At 32.7% G+C, this 23698-nt stretch overlaps 1 protein-coding gene across 1 annotated transcript; it reads right to left on the reverse strand.

Annotated features, from left to right (window-relative positions):
* Nucleotides 1-132: 132 nt before the first annotated feature.
* On the reverse strand, nt 133-18112 carry LOC123702418 (GRIP and coiled-coil domain-containing protein-like). The gene is made up of 13 exons (XM_045650168.1): nt 17985-18112; nt 14796-15030; nt 13681-13816; nt 12970-13079; nt 9497-12646; nt 8709-9281; nt 5649-5861; nt 4837-4979; nt 4294-4435; nt 3452-3643; nt 2219-2421; nt 964-1119; nt 133-472 (listed from the first exon to the last, which is right to left on the reverse strand). Exons 1-13 carry the CDS (start codon nt 18029-18031, stop codon nt 427-429), a joined length of 5346 nt encoding a protein of 1781 aa, XP_045506124.1. The 5' UTR covers nt 18032-18112; the 3' UTR covers nt 133-426.
* Nucleotides 18113-23698: the final 5586 nt, after the last annotated feature.

Below are 23698 nucleotides of genomic sequence, written 5' to 3' on the forward strand. Positions count from 1 at the left end.
ACTAAGCTTTCGCTTGTGTTAAGGAAACCAGCTGGCTTATAAACATACACACATAATTTTTGAATAAGTAAATATACATATATAGATAATAATTAACACCCAGACACAGAGCAAACATCTATGTTCATCACACAAATATATGTCCCGGGTGGGAATCGAACCCACGACCTGTGACTTGGAAGGCAGGGCACCAACTAAGCCAACCGGTCTGTCGACATTTATTTTATGGATGTGTAGAAGCATATAGGTAGTCAAGTTTGTAGAGCCATATCAGTAATCCCGCAGCCGCCATCTTGAAAAAAGATCCTCTGATAAAGGTTAAGGCTAAAATTTAACATTTCAATGGACTATGCCGCACTTTATAAATCAATTACATTGTGAACTAGCTTATTATTATATGCTATAGCATAAAAAAGACGTTATCTCTCAGAAAGGAATTCGGAAAGGATAATTTCTGTGCGTGTCGCCCATCCTGAAAGAAAAAACAAAGAAATAGAAATATTATAAAAAAAAGATGTGTGCATGTACTAGTGTACATACGTAAGAAGTAAAACTTCTTTATGACCTTATTTTTCAAAAAATAATTTACTATATTATGCAACTTTACAGAAATACGTCGAATCAATCATAATCGTTCGATATGAAAAAGATTAAAAATGTCACGCGTAACGAAAAAATGTTACCCTAAATTTTTTCCAACCACGATAAAGAAGTTTCACTTGAAAAGATGTGATGTCAATCTCACAATTATTTGTCTTAATTATTGTGAGATTGTCAATCTATCAATCACATTATTTGTCTTAATTATTGTGAGATTGTCAAAAAGACAAATAATTGTCACACATCAATTACCTACACATTTTTTGGAAGACAATTATGACTTCTTCACAACAAATGAACCTTAAATTAAACAGTTTTATTTTTAGGGATACGTAAAGTTTTCGGGGAATTAGAACAACTCACCCTTTAAACAGAAAGTTACGTTTATTCCTGTTCATAGCGTTCAAAGCATCAATATGGCTGGTCTCTAGACGTACGTCCTGCGCAAGGAGGTTACTCCATAAATGAGCACCAGTAGACGACTTGACTATCACACTGTGACCCACGTGTAGTTGGTAGCTGAAAAATAAATTTACTTATTTATTTTGTATATTTTTGACGTTTCTCGTTTCGTTCGGGTAATGAGATCGGGGAGTTGTAGGAAAGTGAAGAAAATACGATATGGTTTATGAATAACTAGTGGTCCGCCCTGGCTTCGCTCGTGGTAAATATTTTGCAATAAAAGGTAGCCTATGTCCTTTCTTGGGTATCAAAATATCTCCATACCAAATTTCATGCAAATTGGTTCAGTAGTTTAGGCGTTTACTTTCGCATTTATAATATTAGTATGGATGTATCTACTTATTCATTATGTTACGTTCAATTTATGACCAAAAATTATAGGCAATATATAAATCATAGGGCATAGGTTCTGTATGAAAATTAGAGATGTTTTAACTTGGTTCGATGTCGAGGAAGAGTTTTTTTTAATTACTGTTACACGAAGTTAGTTTTGAATATTATTGTTTACTAGCTGCGCTTTGCTGTTTTATCCGTATGGCTCCGCTCCTGTTGGTCTTAGAGCAATTATATAATAGCCTATAGCATTCTTCGATAAGTGGGCTATCACCGAAAGAATTTTGAAAATCGGACCACTAGAGAATTGAGATTAGCGTGTTCAAACAAACAAACTCTTCAGCTTTATAATATTACTATAGATTATGTGCACTGCAGCTATACAGGCTTACTGTTAGAATTAAGTACATTATCCTGGCCAGGTACAAGTTGGCAGATGTCCAATGCTGACAAAATTAAGGATTCTCGGGGATCCTGTTTTCTATAATTGATCGTAGAGTTGAGGTCCAATAGTATTCAGATAGTTAAGTGCCATATTATGTAAAATTAAATTGTAATATTGGCATGATTTCAAAAGATAAATTATGGAGTTTTTTGCCGGTTTTTCTCCATAGATACTGCTTTCCGAATCGGTGGTAAATGTTAAAAATATGTAATGACTATTCGAAAATGCTTCTAAAAGAAGTCTAATTGAATAAATAAATGTTTCAGTTTGAGTTTGATGAATTGAAAATCGGATACAAATGTCGTTAACTTCAATTGACAACCTCAAATCCTACAAACTTTTTTTGTGTGTGTAAGTTTTTTTGTTTATAATACAAACCTGATCAGCAACTGCGCCGGCGTCACATTCAAACCCGCCGCCATAACCAACACCATGGGATCATCAATGACAGGTGTTAAACCACTTTTATACTCTATGGGCGTGCCTTTTGAACCGAGAACTCCGTAGCAATTGAGTTTGACGTCTCTCGTTTGACAGAAGTCATCTAGACGCTGTTGTGTGAGATACGGATGACATTCCACCTGTGGGATAAACTGTACTTTATTTAGTGTACATAGTTAATTGTAGCGAACTAAAAATGGAGGCAATTATAAAGGGGGTGTGCAGTGAGATGATGTTTATACTAACTAGTAACTACATACTTATTGTTATTCTTTAGTTTTAAATTACTTTCTAGCTACAGTGAGATTACTTAGAAATCTATAGCATTATCGTACATGTATTATTGAAGTTATACTTTTTTTGGCGCGATGGAGAAAAACGATGAGAGTGAATTTTTACGCTGCGCGCGCACACCGACACCTAAATTTAACAGCATGAAGTTAGTTCTAGGTGGTATGAAAATTGATAACTATGTTCAAGTTGTATATTCTAGTATTTCCATAAGTACACACACTATTTTAAACTAATATACATTCAAAGGTTATTATTATTAAGCCTTACAATTTATACCAGCGATGTCATAATTTGGCGCTGAGTCGTTCATATTCCTGCCCTATCTCATGTACGTACAAATATTCGTACAATGTACGAATGTTTGCGCTATGATATGGACATTCGCAAAATACCGTCGTACATTGCTTTGTATGCGAATGTGTGTAACTAGCATAAGCTGGATCGCTAAGTAGGTCATTAGAAATGCATGGGAATGTGAGCAACTAGCATTACTTTGATCACTAAATACATAATTAAAAAAAAGACAACTCTTTTATTACCTTCGTGAGAATTTGTGTAACTGGTTGGAACACTAAATATTAATAAAAAAAAATAATTGTGCGTGTACCTACTAGTGTAGGTACACACGTAAGAAGTGAATCTTCTTTATGGCCCTATTTTTCAAAAAATAATTTACTATATGCAACACATATGCAACTTTACAGCAGAAATACATTTACAACCTGTTTACAACAGAAATACGTCGAATCACGCGTGGTAGGGATAAGAAAAAGATGGCGCGTACAGAAAAATGTCACGCGTAAAAATGATACACTAAATTTTTTTCCAAACCCGATAAAGAAGTTTCCCTAAAAAAAAAACTAAATCTACAATTACCTGATTAACAACCGGCTTCAGTTTCCCCTTATCCACGATCCTGTCCACTTGCGCCGAGTTGAAGTTACTGACTCCCCCCCTGCGGGCCAACCCCTTTCGTATTACGTGCTCGACCCCGTACCACGCGTCCAGATAGTCGGAGTCTGAGTATTGGATCACGTTTGCGATCTTTGGTAGGGGGTCGTCGCCTTCCTGGTTACAATTTGCATACATAATGTAAATATCTATACATATAGTAGAATCGTAGGAAAGTCGAAACTGAACATTAAATATTTTAAAAGAATACTTGGGGCGTGATCTACAATCGACATCGAAGCCACAAAATGTAGTTTTTAAAATATTGGTCTGTTTGTATGTATATAATATAATATGTCCGGGATAAACTCAAAAGTACTGCATTTACTTCAAATTTTGCATGAATGTCATAAAACTAAACATGACAATTCTTAACCGATTTCAAAAAATTAATCCGCCTGCAAATCAAATCTGGACACTATTTAAATGAGACTAACCAAAAGGCAAGCTTCCAAATATTCGCGTTATCGCGTTTAAAAAACTCAATATTTGACTGATCGGTTGGCTTGGCCCTGCCTTCCAAGCCAGAGGTCGTGGGTTCGATTCCCACACGGGGCAAATATTTGTGTGATGAACATAGATGTTTGCTCTATGTCTGGGTGTTTATTATTTATTTAAGTATTTATTTTAAAATTATATATTATGTATGTTTATCAGCCATCTGGTTAATTCCATAACACAAGCAGCTCAGTATGGGATTAGATCGTGCCGTGTGTGAAAATTGTCCTGAAATATTTATTTATTTTTTATTTAGAATTAACATTTACCTTGAACGACATGGGGTTATGTATCATGTACAGGTCAAAGTAATCCAAACCCATAGATTTTAGTGACATTTTACAGGCTTTTTCAACCAAGTCCTTGCGGTGGAATGTGCTCCATAGTTTTGATATGACGAATAAGTCTTCTCTAAAATGGAAATAAACATGTTGCTAAATGTTTCAATGTTTGCATGTTTATGGTAAAATAAATGAACTGGTTTTGACGAAATTTTATATCCACATAGATGATTAAATATCTAGATGTAACGTAACGAAAAGGACAGTAAAACAAACTAAGAGCTAGCGCGCAAGAGCAACTTTTTTCTCCGCAACTATTTTGTCTCTGCCATCAACTCTATGGGCTAGTAAGAAAGTGCGCGCACGTAGCGACACAACTCCCCATAGAGTTGATGGGAGAGACAGAATAGTTGCGGAGACAATAGTTGTTCTTGCGCGCTAGCTCATAGTAATTATAGGTACTCGATTCTTTATTTTTTTTTTTTCGCCAAGGCACCTTTTCTTTTTTAAAATGGTAACAGAAGGACATACCTTTGGACAGTACCATCTTTTATCTTCTCATTTATAGCTTCACCAATTTCCTTCTCATTACCGTAGATATATGCCGTGTCTATGGTTCTATATCCTAGGTCTATGGCAGCAGACACTATATGTTTGGTTAGGTTTTTACTGAGCTGAGAAATAATATTAATTAGTTGTAGATTATAATCTATAGTTACCTACTATAATCTATATTTATATTATACCATTATAAAGCTGAAGTGTTTGTTCGTTGTTTGAATGCGCTAATCTCGGGAACTACTGGTCCGAATTGAAAATTTTCGGTGTTAGATAGCCCATTTATCGAGGAAGGCTATAGGCTATATCATCACGCTAAGACCAACAGGAGCGGAGCAATGCGGGTGAAACCGCGGGGAACAGGTACCTACCTACAACTTCGTAATTAAATTTGTAAGACATTCAATGAATAATATTTGTAATTTCACAGAGTTCATTTTCTAACACGGTATGTTCCTATTAATTGCATTTCAATTTAATACCGATATTAATCTATTATGCTGGTAAGACTCTACTCAACTAGATTTTGTTCGTATGTAATGTTTGAAAATATCTCGACAAAAGCTATTCAATTTGAATCACTTTTTTTCTCTAATCTCTGAGATAGATTATGTTTTGTCGAGTAATATGTATAAACAAAAGCTCATCTATTAGAGTCCGATTCGTGACTCATATAGGCCTTTGAAACTCGCAGCCTGGCCTCCACGGTCCCACGACCTGATGACGACTTTCTGCGGGGATACTACAAAGACGAGAGAATGCCACAATTTGGACGGCTTACTTACCAATGCAGTACCCAAGCCAATAGCAGGCATCTTGCTACCATCATTCAACTCTACGAACTTCAAGTCTGTGTATCTCCCATACTTTCTTTTAGCTCCTTTTAACTCCTCTATCTTCAATCTTAACTCTTCTTCATTCATCTTTTCCTCAGACACCGTTTTAGATTGATCTTTCGGCTTGTTTCTACTTTCCACGGTTACTGGTGTTGATTTCTTCTGAAAAAATCTATGTATTAATCTGAAATCTTGAAAAATTTTAGACGAGTATTTTAACATTGGCGTATAGAATGAATTCGCTCGGAATCTAATAAAATAAAATGTTGACAACATTAATTATTTATCGATATGTATATAATAAAAGGAATCGATAAATATGTTGATGTAACACTCGAGAAAGGTTTTCGTTAAGGCACAAGGAAGGTTCTTATGGAGAGAAAACACGAAAAATGGGCAACGTCTGCCGAGGCAGCTAGAATATTATAAAATAATAACTAACGTTTTGTAACTGCGCAGTTTATGACGTTAAATGAGTGATTTTAAATGTATAGAAAAATGATAGTACATAATGTGTTCTCTTCACATTGGGCAGCGTTGGCCCAACAAAGGATCGTCAATGTTTGCGGCCACGGCGATTATGAATAAACATCTACAATGACGGTTGATCATAGACATTTATGGTATTACCACAAAAAAATTTAAACACAGTCCAACTTTAAACCAGGGATCTGTCACTTTAATAGTTGTCTATGTGAACTATGACAAAACCAGATTAAAGAGAACCCGCGCTTAAAGTTAAACCTTGTCCAAAGTTTTTTGTGGTACGACAGTTAGCCTCTACACTATCGTGATTGTCTCTACTCGCCTAACGCTGCCCATTGTGAAGAGGGCCCATAAGATATATTTACTAGTTTAGTACAAAGTTTAAATCAATAATGATACGCCTCAACAAATAATAATACCAATTGTTTGTTGTCTGATATCTTTATTTGATTTATTTAGCTATTCGAAGTACCTTTTAGGTAGGTACTTTAAAATTGGAGTATCTGTTTGAAACCTATACCAATATTATAAAGCTGAAGAGTTTAATTGTTTGAACGGGCTAATCTCAGGAACTACTGGTCCGATTTGAAAAATTCTTTCGGTGTTAGATAGCCCATTCATCGAGGAAGGCTATAGGCTGTATATCATCATGCTAAGACCAACAGGAGCGGAGCCACGTAGGTGAAACCACGGAGCGCAGCTAGTTTTAAAATAACCGCTTTTTACTAAACTCACATGGATGTATATTGTATAGTGTATAATGTATATATACGGTACGTTTACCAATACCAAAATAGTATTTTTTTTTTAAATTTTTGTCTATCTGTATGTTCCAGCTAATCTCTTGCCGGCCTGGAGCTGAACCGATTTCGACGGAACCTCCACTTACAGATAGCCGATGTAATAAGGAGTAAATTAGGCTACTTTTTTAACCGACTTCAAAAAAAAGGAGGAGGTATATTTTTTTTTTTTTTTTTTTATGTATGTACACCGATTACTCCGAGGTTTCTGAACCGATTTACGTGATTCTTTTTTGTTCGATGCGGGATGGTGTCGAATTGGTCCCATAAAAATTTTATTCGGCTAGGCCTAGTAGTTTTTATTTTATGAGCATTTTTGTCTGTACTCGATGACTTAATTTCAATGTAGCAAGTAACTTTGATTCACTTCCCGGTAACCGATTGAGCTGAAATTTTGTATACAAATGTAAATTGGATAGCGATGAAACATTATCATGACATGGAGCTGATCTGATGATGGAATCGGAAGGTGGCCATAGGAACTCAGTAATATATTGACTCAACTTTATCGAGTTTGGGCTCGTTTGATTCGTGTTGAAAAATACACTAAAAAGTATTAAATAAAAATAACTGCGTTAAAAACAACCGACTTCAAAAACGGAAAAGTAAGAAATAAAAAAGATTTGATATTATTAATTACTACATATTATTTTTATGTGCTATTTATTAAATAGGTTTGAAGTCGGTGCCAAACACTAAGCACTTAGTATTAAGCCCATGCACCGACATCAAACCTTTTTAGTAAATAGCACATAAAAATAATATGTAGTAATTAATAATATCAAATCTTTTTTATTTCTTACTTTTCCGTTTTTGAAGTCGGTTGTTTTTAACGCAGTTATTTTTTATTCTTATATTTTAAAAGGAAAAACACATTTACGTGGGTGAAACCGTGGGATGCAGCGAGTGTGGAATATATTTGATTAAAAAAGAGCGTGTGTACCGAGCACACGTATCAGATGTGAAACTTCTTTGGCAAGATTCAATATATACCAAAATCGTCGCCATACTCCATGACGTTACGGTATTGCTATGACGCGACCTTGAAGTTTCGCTTCAAAAATTTAATTTTAATCATTTTAATTTTAGCTTGGTTTCTTTAGGATTTGCGCGAAGTGTAAATAGTCGTTAATTTAAATACTGTTTGATCAACTGTATTTCTTTATTTATTTAATACATTCTCATACAAAAACATATGCTAAATCTATTTAAAGATACATACATAAAAATAACTACCACCGCATACAAACTAAATATTCTACTAACTACACTAAATATGATATTTCTTATAAGTATACTAGCCGCTCCGCGCGGTTTCACCCCCGTGGCTAAACTCCTGTTGGTCGTAGCGTGATGATATATTATACCCTTCCTAGATAAATGAGCTATCTAACACCGAAATAATTTTCAAATCGGACCAGTAGTTCCCGAGATTAGCGCGTTCAAACAAACAAACAAACGAACTCTTCAGCTTTATAATATTAGTATGGATTAATGCAATGAAAGATGATAGTGTAACTCATAAAACTATCCCAGTAAAATATTTTTTTTAAATACTTTTTTGAAGTGAAACTTAAGCGCGTTGAGAGTAAAATTTCAAGGTCGCCGCATGGCAATACCGTCATGTCATGGAGTAAGGCGCCGACTTTGGTATTTTTGAATTATACCAAAGAAGTTTCACTTCTGACACGTGTGCTCGGCACACACGATCTTTTTTCCTTACCTCAAATAGAGCGATTCTCTCTAACACAGTTCCTCGTTTCGGCTTCTCCTTAATATCTATAATGCCTTTTTTTTCCAAATCCATACGTTCCATTGATATCATTCTGACTACGTTTTGCACTTTGCCCTTGACAGCATCACCTAAATCAATTTCTGCGTATGAAACCTCTTTTTTATTATCTCTTTCTTTGAACGATACTTTGATAGTTTTTGAATTATCTTCATAGTGTAATTCATCTTTATTTATGCTCTTTAGCGATGAATATTTTCTGTCATCGCTTATTACTATATTTTCACTATTATTAGTGTCTTTTTCAAAATCTAAATTATTTTGACTGCTAGTCAATTTATTCACTATATCTTCAGATTTCTGATTGTTTATCAAATTTCTACTTAAATTATGCGAATGTTGTTTATTGTAAACTCCTGTTCGACTTATATTAACATTGTTTTCCATTTTGGATGTAGTTTTGAGTACTTCTTCAACTATTTTAGGTTTATGCCTTAGACTTGGTCCATGGCTTTGTGAGCGTGGTATTCTTCGGTAGAGAGGTTTTTCTTCTACTTCTTTACGCTATAAATATAAAGATAATATTATTTATAAGCTGTTGTTTATTACAGTACAAACTACAAAGTGTACGACTATTTAACATAGATCAAGCTAAATTTTATATGGAACTGTTTTATAATATTATCGATTTTTGTTTATTGCAGAACAAGTTTTTCTATATTTACATAGTATTTATTAGTTCGATAAAATGCGAATAAAAAGTGTATATACAAACTTACTTCAAAAATGGCGATCTTAGACAAAACAGTTCTTTTAGGAACTTCATCTACTATCTCCTGTTGAATGTTAGTCTTTTTACTGTTTATAGAATCGAGTCGACTCATAACTCTGTTCACTTTGCCTCTAAGAATAATAATATCTTCCTCTTGAAGGTCTGATTTTAATAGTTCATTTATCATACTCTTATCTAAAACTATCTTTTCAGTTCTTTCTTTATTTACATCTAAACTATCTGTTGTATTAGATGCATTATTAACTCTTGTTTGAGAAGCTTCCTTGAAATAATGTTCAGTTACATCTTTATTTGATAGATTATCATTCGAAATTATAATTTCTTTTTCTTTACCATCAATGCAAGTTGGTGAAATGTCAATTACTGGAGTAGCTGGTCTTATTAATGTTTTATCAATATTTATCGGACTTTTATCGCTATTAAAACCTTTACTTTCTCTTTGAATAACATTTAAATCATCGTAAGAGTCATTAGATTTCTTCAATACTTCCTTAATTTTAGTAGTTATTGTTTCCGATTCTGTAACTTTCTTTTGTAAAATATTTTGAGTTTTCAATGTTGTCTTTGTTTCTTTTTCATAGGCTTTGGAAACGAATTCTTTCTCCATAACAGAATCATTAATTAAACTAGATTCAGAAGATATGTTTACATTTTGTGTGATATTTACTTGTCTTGTTATATTGTTGTCTGTCAAATTTGTATTGTCTTTGTCTTGACATAGATTTATAGGGTTTTGAGGTTTTTCATCAACGTCCGTTACTTGTGTTTTTGTTTCGGATTTAGATTCGATGATTTTATTCTCAGAAATGAAACTTTCCTCTCTAGATACAGTTTTTTCTATTACACGTTTTTCTTCGTTGCTAATAAATGTTTTAGAACCAACATTTAATTTTGAGCCCAAAGATTCTTCTACTGAGGTTAAAGTACTATCGGATTTTTCAGGTACTGTATTTGGAAGATTTTGTGAAACTTGTTTTGATGTAGATTCAGGTATTTTGTTTATATTAGTACACGCTTCTAGACTCTTCTCATCCTTTTTACCTTCTACAACTTCCTTAGGTATTACATTATATTCCAATGATGTTATACTTTCAATTTCAGGTTGTTCTATTTCTTTAATAGTATTATTCTCATTAACAATATCGAGGTAATGTTCTTGTGTATTATTATTCGTTTTATCATTAAGTTTCTGTTGTGTAACCACTTGTTTTACCATACTGACAGAGACATCGAGGTAGTTAGCAGATTTATTACTAGAATCTGCACTTGTTTTGGCTTCTTTTTCTTGTACATCATTCGATTCAACATCTCTGATTTGTGTTGCTTTGGTTTTTAAATCTTCGTCTTTATCGTTTGTTTCATTTGAATCAGCATTATGTTTTTCGTTTATTATAATTTTTTTATTGTATTCGACATGTGTTGAGGATTCTTTTTCTTCGGATGTATCTGTTTGTTTAATTGTTATTTTAATTTCTTCTTTTATTTCTGGATCTTTGTTAGATTCAGATTTTTCTTCTTGGTTATCTGCATTGCCAGCTACTATGCTAATTCTATCTTGATTACTAATTTCTTTATCAATCATATTTTTACTGTCTTCGATGGTCTTGGTTGGTATAATATTATTATCAGTAGCAATTTCTTGAATATGTGATTTATGTGTGTTGGTTTCTTCATTTACATCTGGAACTATATTCGATTCTGATTTTTCTTCTTGCATATTTTCATTGTCAGCTACTATGCTAATGCTATCTTGCTTACTCATCTCTTCATTATTCACATTTGCATTTTTTTCTTTAGTCTCAATTGATATAATGTTGTTATCTGCAGCAATTTCCTCAATATTTGATTTACTATCTTCAGCACTTTCTTTAACTTCAATATTTGTTTCAGATATTTCTTTAATATGATTTGGGTCTGATTCATTCCTTTTATCTTTAAGATCTTCACTATCATGTATAATTTCACAAATTTCTACAGACACATTTGTATTTTCGTCAGATAAACTATCTTTTGTATCTTTTTGAACTAATTCAACTTCATTGGACAATTTTTGATTGTTAATAGAGTTTTGCATGTTATTTGAGTTCACTGAACTTTGATTGCTTTCCTCATTTGTAACATGTTGTGTTGTTTTGGAATCATTAATTGTTTTATCTGATTCATTTGTAATCGTTGGGACTTCTGATGCACTGTTTTCTCTCTCTACAGTTATTATTGCTTTTATAGTGGCTCCGTTATTGTTGTTTGTTATTTCTGTAGTTGTTATTTCCTTTGTTTGTGAGATATTAGAAGAAATATTTGTAGATGTTATACTGGACGTGTGCTGTTCACTGACTGTACGTTGAATAGTTTTGTGTAGTGTTTTTGTGTTTGTTTCTTCGTTATTAAAGTTTGTAGTTCTAGAGTTATCGATTGAGGAACTTTTCTTAAATATTTTTGTGTTTTCGTTATGTTTTGTTGAATTCACAGATTCATTAGAGACTTCGGAATTTTCACTATGGGTAAATTGGCTTTCCTCATTTTCAAAATTAACATCTTCATTATTATCGGATGATCGTGTCGTTTCCTTAACTACCTTTGATGAACTTATCTGTTCTTGATTGTCTTGACTATTATTGACTGCAATCTTTGATAATTGTTGTTGAGTTGTTTTTGTTTCAGATTGTAGTTTAGTTCTTTGTTGTGTAAAAGTTTTTTGTATTGTTTGCGATTGTATTTTCGATTCTTTAACGTTCATAGTTGTCAAAGAGTTGTGCGTTGAACTATCAACTGATCCTCTCTTTTTAAGAGATGCATTTCTCCTGCGCTCCGAATATTTTGACATATCAATTTCATGTTCACTTTTACGTTTTAGCATGGGGATCCTGGTTTTCACTCTGTCAATGCTAATTGGTTCGATTTTATTTTCATCGTAAGCGTGAATTAATTCTTCGAACTTGGAGTCTAGTTTTTCTGGGTCCTTTATTAGTGGACTTTCATCCGCGCTCTGATTGACAACGATTTCTTCGAACAGCTTGTCAAATTCTTCATCTGTTCTTGGGGAAGCAGTTCTTGCTTCTTCTTTACTTGTGGTGGCTGTTACAACTGTATGTTTCAGTCGAGGAATGGAAGACTTGCGCTGTTGAGCAGACATTTTCTGAAAAAGTATTATTAATTATCAATATAAGCAAGTCATTAACTTCTGTCATTAAATCGTGAAATTTAAAAAGAAAAATCATGTTTTAATTAATGAAAATAATAGATATATATTTATACATTTATAAATATAATTTAACTATGTATGGTTTGTTTTTTTAACTGTTTGTTTATTCGGCTAATTTGTTGGGATCTAATTAATAAAATAATCGATTATGAGACAGTATTTGTTTCGAGATCACGAGAGAACTTTCTGGTAAAAAAAAAACAATCATGGTTGTACTAGAAAAAAGGTTGGAAGCAAAAATGATTTGCAATACCTACTTGTCTTTCAGCTTCTTCATATTTCTTTCTTTCTTCCGTTATCTTTTTAACAGCCCGCCTTAATTTAGACATTGGAATTTTAGTTCGTGGTTTCTTTTCATCTTGTTTCTCTGTAATCGTGTACATGGAAAATGTTTAAAAAAATAATATAAGTTTCAGGACACTTTTCATATTCATAAAATAATGTTTTAAATATTCTTGAAAATCTTTCCAAGTACAGAATATTGTACATTACTAAATCAAAATAAGTGAAACTACAGAGCTACAGTAATTTTAAAGTACTTTACTTAAATAAAATAACTAGATTAAATTCAATGAGCTTTATCTTGTATTTAAAATCTTGGTCTCTAGACCTGTCTCTAAAATTCCTGGATTATTTAGAGCGAGTGTGTTTGTTGTTTTTGAAATCTAATCTAATCTAAAATCTATTAGGAAAATACATCATTAAAAAAGTATTTATGCAGCCTATTCAATACAAATAAATAAAAAATCTTTCCTCTTTATGATATTAGTATAGACTAGCTGTGCTCCGCGGTTTTGCCCGCAATGCTCCGCTCCTGTTGGTCTTAGCAAGATTAGTTTCTAGCCTTCCTCGGTAAATGGGCTATCTAACACCGAAAGAATTTTTAAAATCGGACCAGTAGTTCCCGAGATTATCGCGTTCAAACAAACAAACAAACTCTTCACTTTCATAATATGAATGTAATTTACCTATTTCTCGGGTCGGTGTCGTATTCTCAACCTTTTTCACCGTCTCAATTGTTTGTGTGTGTGTCACTTCACAGGCACCGTCTTTGTCCGTAATTATTTGTACTTCGTTGATAATTGTCTCATTTTTCGTTTTATCCTGAAAGGAAAATACTTTTATATTAAACTTTAGATATGGTATCATGTTCAACAACATGATTTTTCATTGGAATATTCTTTTTTATTATTTCGCCTTGTATGGAAAGGTTCCGCTCTGTGTGAGCTATCAAGTACATGTAATTATTTGCAAGAATATATGTACAATTAGTAATTACAGCCAATTAATGCGATTAGATGAAATCCAATTTGTTTGTTACGATTCCGTTCTTGAGATAGGATTTGGAGCTATTTTATTAATTGTAACTTGAAGAATCTCGTAGAAAGTGTTGATTGGGTTAAAAATTGAATATAGGACTCCGCGCGTCCCTGTAAATTATATATCATCAGCATTTGGTACCTAATTATTTTTTATTTTAATATAAATGTGTAATACTTGAATATTCTATTAATAAATTTTATTGTTTAGTTTCAAAATTAACTAATAATTTAAGTAATCAAGAGCTGATTAATGCCAAATTCTTGTTTAAGCTACCAGGGTACTAAGAATCACAGAATATATCGACACTCGACAGCTCTTTATATGGAAAATTAAAATTTTGGTTCTGTAGTTTACAAGGTATTGGGAAAATATTCGTATAATGCTTCATTGGTCATGGTTCACTATCCTTTTGGTATAAAGATAAGCCTACTGTTTTCAAGTTGTATGTAGTACACTCGAATCAGCCCATATACGTTCGCCCTGCTGGGTCGCAGGCCTCCTACTAGGGTTTCAATTGAGGTAGGTAACATAGTATGAAGGTAACCAATGTAAAAATGTTAATTGAAAGAAGGAGATTTTATAAATGAACTTTTATGCAATCTCTCAGATGTGTCTCAAATAAAATTGGAAGCTCGAAATAAATAAAACGCATGTACCAACAACACATTTATTTTCAGTATTTATATTGTAGTGTTTGCACTTGGGTGACTACCGTTTTGCCCGGCATCGTCTGCTTTTTAAACAAATGTTGGTACTTTACCGATATATCTTCCGTGACGCTGATTTTCTGTAGTTTCAAATCGCCTTTCGCGAAGGACGCTTCTTTCTTCGTCACTGTTATTACAGGCTCATAGTGGAAGTCTGTCTCGCTGGTTCCTTCAGCTTGTGATATATTTGTCTCGCTCGCGGTCACTCCTCGTACTTCCTGCTCACCTGGTACTTTTGATTCGATGTTTGTATCATTGTCTTTTTTGTCTGTATCAGACATGATTTTTCTGGAAAATAATAAAAGAGGATCTATAGAACCAACCTACCAATCCATCGAACGCACCCTTTCTAAATCCCAGATTTATATTTCCCATATTTTGCAATAGTCCTACATTGGCCGCGGACTGCCCAGGGCTGTATCTCTATAGTGCAGTCATGGGCAGTCACGGCTGGTGTCCCACAACACATTAAAATTCTCTAAAGGCCCCCTGCGTGTTGGACCTGTGTCCCCACGTAAGCCTTCAAAAGGCTCGTGTCTTCCTTATGGCGGTACCCGTGTATTATGGAGAGAGACATAAATAAAGTAGGATATTAAAAAGGTCTTATAAATATGTATTAGTAAGACATTCCCAGGGAATGAATCCAGTAAACTTGGCATTAACAAACAGCTTAATCAAGAAACCTTACAAGCCTTACACTTATTAGTACTATGTAGTGTTTAATATCTGTGCACTTATATGAGATTAATCAGATATTTTAAATTTAAAACTAGTTCCTGACCCTGGCTTCACCCGGATGACTTTGCTTTTAAAAAAATTAATATCTTATATTTAATTCAAGAGAAGACAAAACTGAAAATAATTAAAATCTGTTCAACGTTTTACGAAATATAACGACTTGCTTTTGCATATATATAGATAAAGTTTTTTCTTATGTGTAGATAGTAAATGTGCACTAAATAAGGACTTAAATCGATAACACCGGAACTCATGTATCAAGAATCGATAAGACAAACTATTTATTATGTTTAACATACACACTTAACCTTAATTCTAATCGTTGCCTTCGGTATTAAAATAATATGTATATAAATAACACAAGCCGATTTTTCAATCCTTAGTTAAAACTTATCCATTTAATATTACCATACAATCTAATACTCTATATTACACAATAAATATAGTATTATATTATCTATGACCAAAAAATTTAAAATTTCATCTGTCAAATGGCGAGCAATTTTTTTTAAAATTGTTATTTTATAGATATTTAACGAATAGGTATGTTTTCGTCATTAAAAACAAATGAAGACCTAACTAACGTAATAGTGGCAAAAAAAACTAAACATCAGACTTTGTTTTCAACAGATTCGTATTATAAGTAGCCAGTAATCACCAGTAATCCTTCATACAATAACACTAATATTATAAAGAGGAAAACTTTATTTGTTTGTTTGTTTGATTGTAATGAATAGGCTCATAAACTACTGGACCGATTTTAAAAATTCTTTCACCATTCGAAAGCTACATTATCCACGAGTAACATAGGCTAGATTTTATCCCGGAAATCCCACGGGAACGAGAACTATGCGGGTTTTTCTTTGAAAACGCGGGCGAAGCCGCAGGCGGAAAGCTAGTACAATATAAAAAAAGAACTAAAATATTCACATCCACAAGATAAAAATTCGAATTTTTAATATTGCTTATTACCTACCTAGTTTCATATCTATATCTCTACTAGCTTCCGCCCACGACTTTGTACGTGCATCCCCGTTTTTCCTGGTTCCCGCAAGAATTTTGGGAAATCCTTTTTTAGCGGATGCCTACGTCCTAACATATACCTGCATGCCAAATTTCAGCCCGATACGTCCAGTGGTTTGGGCTGTGCGTTGATAGATCACTATATCAGTCACTTTTGAGTTTTATATAATATATAAATTATTTAATTTTATTGTAACTGTCATTTTTCATATTTCTATAGACTATAATAAAGGTCCATTTACATCAGACGAGCGAATGCTCATCTAACCCCACTATGTCAAATTCTCTTAGTGTAAACAGGCGTAGAGCATTCTTTCGTTGTTCTTAGTGCGTTCGAAAATATTCTACGCAATTTTCTTATACTGAACAACACTGAATACGAGTGTTTTTACACTAAAAGATCACGAATTAATACTCTTGTTCTAGCTCTAGCTCTATGTTAGTTTGATATAAATCCACCGTAAGACAATCAATTTAAGATTGTTATTATTTTGTAATGAGTCTATTAAATATCCTATCCTTCTATTCTATTTCTATTCCTATCCTATTCTTCTTATTATAATTAATGCGAAAGTTTGTGAGGATGTGCGTGTGTTTGTTATTCTTTCACGCAAATACTACTGAACCGATTACAATGAAATTTAGCACACATATAGAGGGTAACTTGGATTAACACATAGGATAGGTTATATCCCGGAAATCCCACGGGAACGGGAACTATGCGGGTTTTTCTTTAAAAACGCGGGCGAAGCCGCGGGCGGAAAGCGAGAAATTTAATAATTTCAATACAAGATACGCCACTTCATTTCTGCGAAATTATGTCATTGTTCAAAATTGTGCATATCGGACGTAAGTTGATAATAAAGTATTTTGTGATTACGCTCTGGGCTCTGCTCTCATTTTGGGGATTATTTTTTAACAAGTGTTGTAAAATAATAAGAAGTGGAAATATTTAACTAAAAATTCATGATGACCGTAGAGGTAGATCTAGATACTCATCATGAATTTTGACGAAGATGATGATTGAAGATGATGACTTATAACATTACTAGCTTACCGCCCGCGGCTTGGCTCGCTTTGTCTAAAACATAATAAATTATATACTAAAACCTTCCTCTTTAATCACTCTATCTATTAAAAAAAACCGCATCAAAATCCGCTGCGTAGTTTTAAAGATTTGAGCATACAAAGGGACATAGAGACAGAGAAAGCGACTTCGTTTTATACTATGTAGTGATTATTTCCTTAGTGCTGCTCATCTATACTATAAAAATCTTAAAATGAATCGCAAAATGTGTTGGTAAGCGCATAACTCGAGAACGGCTGAACCGATTTCGTTAATTCTTTTTTTATAATATTCCTTGAAGTACGAGGATGGTTCTTATGGAGAGAAAACGTAAACATGTACCACGGGCGAAGCCCGGGCGGACCGCTAGTTAATGATAAAAAATATATGAATGTAATAAAACAAATATACGTACCCTTTTACGAAGAATTTCAGTAATCGACTGTGGCCGATATCTTCCATAAAATTATCGTATTATCAAATGATAAGGAAATTATAACTTGCTAATACTTTGATTATTTGTAAGACATTGTACTTGTTTTTCGTTAAATTCATTTACAATAGAAGCAAATAAATATAATATTAATTTTGGGAAAGTCTAGAAATTTATTTATATGTAGGAAAAATTCAATGATAGTAAAATTATTTTAGAAGAAGTAGTTATTTAATTATTTATGCTTAGTTTTAATTATGTATTTTTTTAATATAAGATAAAATTAATTTAAATTCATTTGTAAAATTAAATAATGTTTTTTTAAACAATACTCTTCCACGAAACTTTCATATATTTCTGAATCTACATTTGATTTTATAAACAAAAGTTATTTATATTTTAATTTATGTATCGTTTATGCATCGTTGTTATTACTAAGCTGAGGAGTTTATTTGTTCGGTTGAACGAGCCAATCTCAGGAACTAGAGGTCCGATTTGAAAAATTGTTTCAGTGTTAGATAGCCCATTTATCAAGGAAGGCTGTAAATATAATCACGATAAGACCAATAGGAGCGGAGTGATGCGGGTAAAACCGCGGGACACAGGTAGTCCTTTATACACATGAATTTTGGTTAGAGATAAACTAAATCACAGGCTGAATTATCTGAATTTCACAATTATTAATCACAATGAGTCAGTTATTTTGCGAGTGAATCAACCTTATGTAATAAAGAGATATAAGTAATAAAAAAATTACATCAGGCATCACGTGCGAACGGCTGAACCGATTTCGATAATTCTTTTTATATTCCTTGAACTACAGGGATGGTTCTGGAAAACGTAAATATGTACCACGAGCGAAGCCGGAGCGTTTATAATCGTTTATTATAAATACACGTCAAGATAATTTATCAAAAACTCAACTAACGAAATGTTTCGTTATCTCTATTCCAAATTTTTCTCTAGTTTTTTTTGGTTTTATACCAATGTTTATGGCATACGTTTAAATTAATCTATTAGTATATAAGTAGTATTTACAGTTACATAATAGCTTTCCACCCGCGGCTTCGCCTGCGCAGTCAAAGAAAAACCCGCATAGTTCCCGTTCCCGTGGGATTTCCGGGATAAAACTGGGGTAAAAAGTAGCCTACCTATGTCCTTTCTCGGGTATCAAAATATCTCTATAAGAAATTTTTTTTCAAATTGGTTCAGTACGTAGTTAAGGCGTGATTCAGTAACAGACAGACAGAGTTACTTTCGCATCTATAATATTAGTATGGATTATACAATATACATATTTATGTATTTTAATCTTATTAGGAACAAAATTTTTAAATATTAGATTTTTGATTAGCCTTTACTTGAGTTTTTCACCTTTAAATAGCTACAACACAAAATTCCTATACTTTTAATAAAAATTTAAACACCAATGCACTATATTAGTGTTTACACTTAACACTATGTTCACGGCACTAGATCGAGTGAAAACTGCAACAAACATAGATAAGTATTGATTATTACTGATAGTGACTATTGATAACATATATTTTTTTCTTTACCGTGATAAGGCGGGGTACTGTAGTTTTTAGGTCATAATATTTTCAGTGACAAAGTTTGAATGTTTGTCCTGTTTATACGTAAAATGAATAATGTTGATGGATTTCAGCATAGCCCCATAATAATTAACTAGCTGCGCTCCGCGGTTTCACCCGCGGAGCTCCGCTCCTGTTGGTCTTAGCGTGATGATATATTATAGCCTATAGCCTGATAAATGGGCTATATAACACAGAAATAATTTTTCAAATCGGACCGGTAGTTCCTGAGATTAGCGCGTTCAAACAAACAAACTCTTCAGCTTTATAATATTAGTATAGATTACTTAAATCTATACCATATTAATATTGTAAAGCTGATTTTTCAAACACAAGGCTATTCGCTATATTTATTTTATTACCGTTCGTTTTAGACGAAGTCAGGACAATATATTAGTATATCAATATTCTCAAATACCCATTACGTCAAGCGGAGTCACGTGCAATCGTGATATTTTAATAAAACGGGTCAGAAATGTTGGAATGGGATGAATTTCGATTTCCACAGCCCCCCCTCTCTTCATGTCATAGGCAGCCTGTTGAATGTATGGGTTACAGGGGTTACATGCCGCTGATATTATTTTATAATAATAAATAATATTTTTCATTCATAACCTTATTCAGAACATAATTGATTTGATTTAACAGAGTTGTGTAATAAAATATTAATGCGACTATTTATATTTATCCAAAAAAAGGTATTTATATCTACAACGAGGTATTGTAATTTCTTTGACTTTCAATATGTAACTTATTTATTAAGTAATAAATAAATACTACTGTCATAATGGTGTATAAGCACTGTTGTATAAGTCAATAACATCAGCTTAAGTGATATAATAATCTATCACATACAATAAACATATTTAAAATATTTCTCTCACTCTAAAACAAAACTATATTAAACTATATAGGTATTTATTATTTGCTGAACTTATACTTTATATGGGGTCATGAAAGCTTGTTAAATTAGGTCAGGTCAATAATCAAAGGTTAAAATATAAAGTTTACAAATCCTTACTAATATTATAGTATAATGAGAACCTAATATTATAAATGTGGAAGTACAGAATAATAACTAGTAGCTAGCCGAAGCTATTGTATGTTCGATTTTTACGTCTTGAGATAATTATAAAATGATTTAGGTAGTTAGATACTTTTTACCGTGGTTAAGCATGTCAGTCTAATGTGAAATTCAATTGAAAAGTTTTTAAAATAAATATTCATTGCTATTAAGATATAATCTATACTAATATTATAAAGCTGAAGAGTTTGTTTGTTTGATTGTTTGTTTGTTTGTTTGAACGCGCTAATCTCGAGAACTACTGGTCCAATTGAAAAATTCTTTCGGTGTTAGATAGCCCATTTATCTAGAAAGGCTATAGGCTATATTATATCATCACGCTAAGACCAACAGGAGCGGAGCAATGCAGGTGAAACAGCAGGGAGCAGCTAGTCATATACCTATATAAGCATCGCCATGTAAGCCGAGTCACGAGACGTGCCTCGTATTATCCTGTCTTTTACTCCTTAGCGGGTCAAAGAATAACTTATTTATAGAACTGAACAATATGTTTTTGTTGAATAAAATGAAACGTGCGGTTCATTGTTTGGAGAACACTATAAACCTTAGCGTTAGTTAATATTCGAAATGAATGAAAGTTTTAAGTGTACATAAAAAAGAATGAAACAGTATTTGAAGAAACCGACACTTCGTAGAATAATAAATTCGACTCTATATTTTGATATGAAGATAAATCGTGGCTTTTACGTTAAGGAACGATTTCTTTCAGATAACTAATTTTCAAGCAACAATTTGGGATATCAATCACGTGCCTTATAGTTAAGGGTTTTATGAAGAAAAAGAAGCTCTTATAATGAATAAATAATAAGAAAAAATAAGTTAAAATATGGTTGGCATATTCTCTCTAATTTCCATTACCTTGAAGCTTTTACGTAGCTTTAGTTTCATAGACAAACATTTTTTCACAAAAATAACACATATTACAACTGACAAGCACAATAACATAACACAGAACAAATACAAATATAAATACGAAACACAGATGGCAATTTAACATATTAAATAAATAAGTTGCTATTATGTGTTACGGCTGTGAAATGGTCCAGGTTCAGCATAATATGGCAAGTTTAAACATTCATTCGGCTGACTCATTTTTAAACATTACACAGACTTGATCATTTACTACATGATTTACTCAAACCTATATTTCCCATAAGTCACATCTGCGCTATCTAATCTCCCCCCCAGTAGGTCAATTACCACCCCCGCTATAAATATAGATCCATAGTCCCGCGTTATATTCAACGTTTGGAATCCAGTCTATTATTTATGATTAAGGGAGTAGTTTTCGTGCGTATATGTTTTTCGGTTTATAGTTTTTGATAGAGTTATATATTATATAACGGCCTTTCTAATAAAAAGTTAAACAATGGATAAATTTCTATTATTTTCTACAATAGCTGTGTCCTGCTCTTGCTCACATGAAACGTCAATCATAAAAAAAAGACAGGTTATTGCAATAACTAATCCATTGCAAAGCGAATGGGTAAGACCGTAATAATTTAGTAGGTAGTAGTATAAAAAAGTCCTACGAATATTATAAATGCGAAAGTTTGTTAGGATGTGTGTGTTTGTTACTCTTTCACGCAAATACTACTGAACCGATTACAATGAAATTTAGCACACATATAAAGGGTAACTTGGATTAACACATAGGATAGGTTTCATCCTGTAAATAACACGGGAACGGGAACTATGCGGGTTTTTCTTTCAAAACGCGGGCGAAATCGCGGGCGGAAAGCTAGTAGATTATAAGTTGAGACTATTGATAAAAATCTACACTGGTTGTGACACATCTGTAATGTGACAAAAATTATTATATTTTGTGTAAGTTTGTTTAAAATGGTCATTTTTTATAATGGTGGTAAATAATAGGTAAAACTTCTTAACCGAACCTTTTTAAATTAATTCACCAGTAGAAATCTGTATTATTCTTCAAATAAAATAATTATTTATAATAAAAATTCTATGTCATAATTACAAATATTATAAATATAAATTTATAATAATAGAAAAAATTCGATCACGAGGCGGAACTCGAAACCGCATCCTATCGCCATTCCGGGGCGGATGCCTGACCAATTGCATTTTGTTGCAATTCAACAAAAAAGATCGTCGTCACATAAAACTGAAAGAATAGAATACATTCGATCGCTCACGAGTGGCCGAGTTGGTCAGACATCCGCCCCGGAATGGCGCGAAAGGATGCGGGTTCGAGTCCCGCCTTGTGATCGTTTTTTTTTCTATTCTTTATAAATTTATATTTATAAACCATTTGAATGCCATAAAACCAAATATATTATCATATTATATTGTTTCTAAATCTGTATGTTTTCATAATGTATTCAGAAATACGATCATGAAAATTGTATTCTTAAAATTCTTTTATATAAAAAAGCTACACTATTCAGGAGTGATATAGCTTTTTTTATCCTGATTCAATCCAGATGAAGCCGGGCAAGCAGCTAGTTTATAATTTGTTAAATTAATATTCACATTCCTAATATGTTTTGAAAGGAATCTTAACAATTCTATCTCAAATTTTGTTTATATTTGAGATAGAATTGTTCAGAATTTATATTATGTTCTGGTAAATAACACAAGCATCTTTATTTCGATTTAAAATATGTAAATACAAAATGAGTTCAAACGTGTTTTGAATAAAGTTGAAAATAATAATGAACGATCGTGTAAGGGATACGGTGTCAATGCGTTTAGAAGCTTTCATTTAGGGTTGATTTTTCAATCCTTGGTTCAAATTTATTCAACTACCATTTCAAAAATGTATTCTAATTGCCCGACAGTTTACAGGTGATATTTTAAAATGTTCGTGTAATACTTTATTGGACGGATAAATTTTAACCAAGGATTGAAAAATCGGCTCTTAATGAAGTTAAAAAATTTTTAAGTCTTGAATCTTTGAATCTTGCCAAAGAAGATTCACTTCTGACACGTGTGCTCGGCACACATGCTCTTTTTTCACTTTTTGTCTTACGTGTAAAACGGCTAAATTTTAATGA

Source organism: Colias croceus, chromosome 23 (assembly GCF_905220415.1).
Source record: "Colias croceus chromosome 23, ilColCroc2.1".
Taxonomy (NCBI): Eukaryota; Metazoa; Arthropoda; class Insecta; order Lepidoptera; family Pieridae; genus Colias; species Colias croceus.

Coding starts and splice junctions, on each gene's coding strand:
- LOC123702418 (XM_045650168.1), bottom strand. CDS start 18,031: ATGGAAGATATCGGCCACAGTCGATTACTGAAATTCTTCGTAAAAGG. Junction 12,647..12,969: donor ATGAAGAAGCTGAAAGACAA/GTAGGTATTGCA, acceptor ATACTTTTTCAG/AAAATGTCTGCTCAACAGCG. Junction 5,862..8,708: donor AGAGAATCGCTCTATTTGAG/GTAAGGAAAAAA, acceptor AGATTTTTTCAG/AAGAAATCAACACCAGTAAC.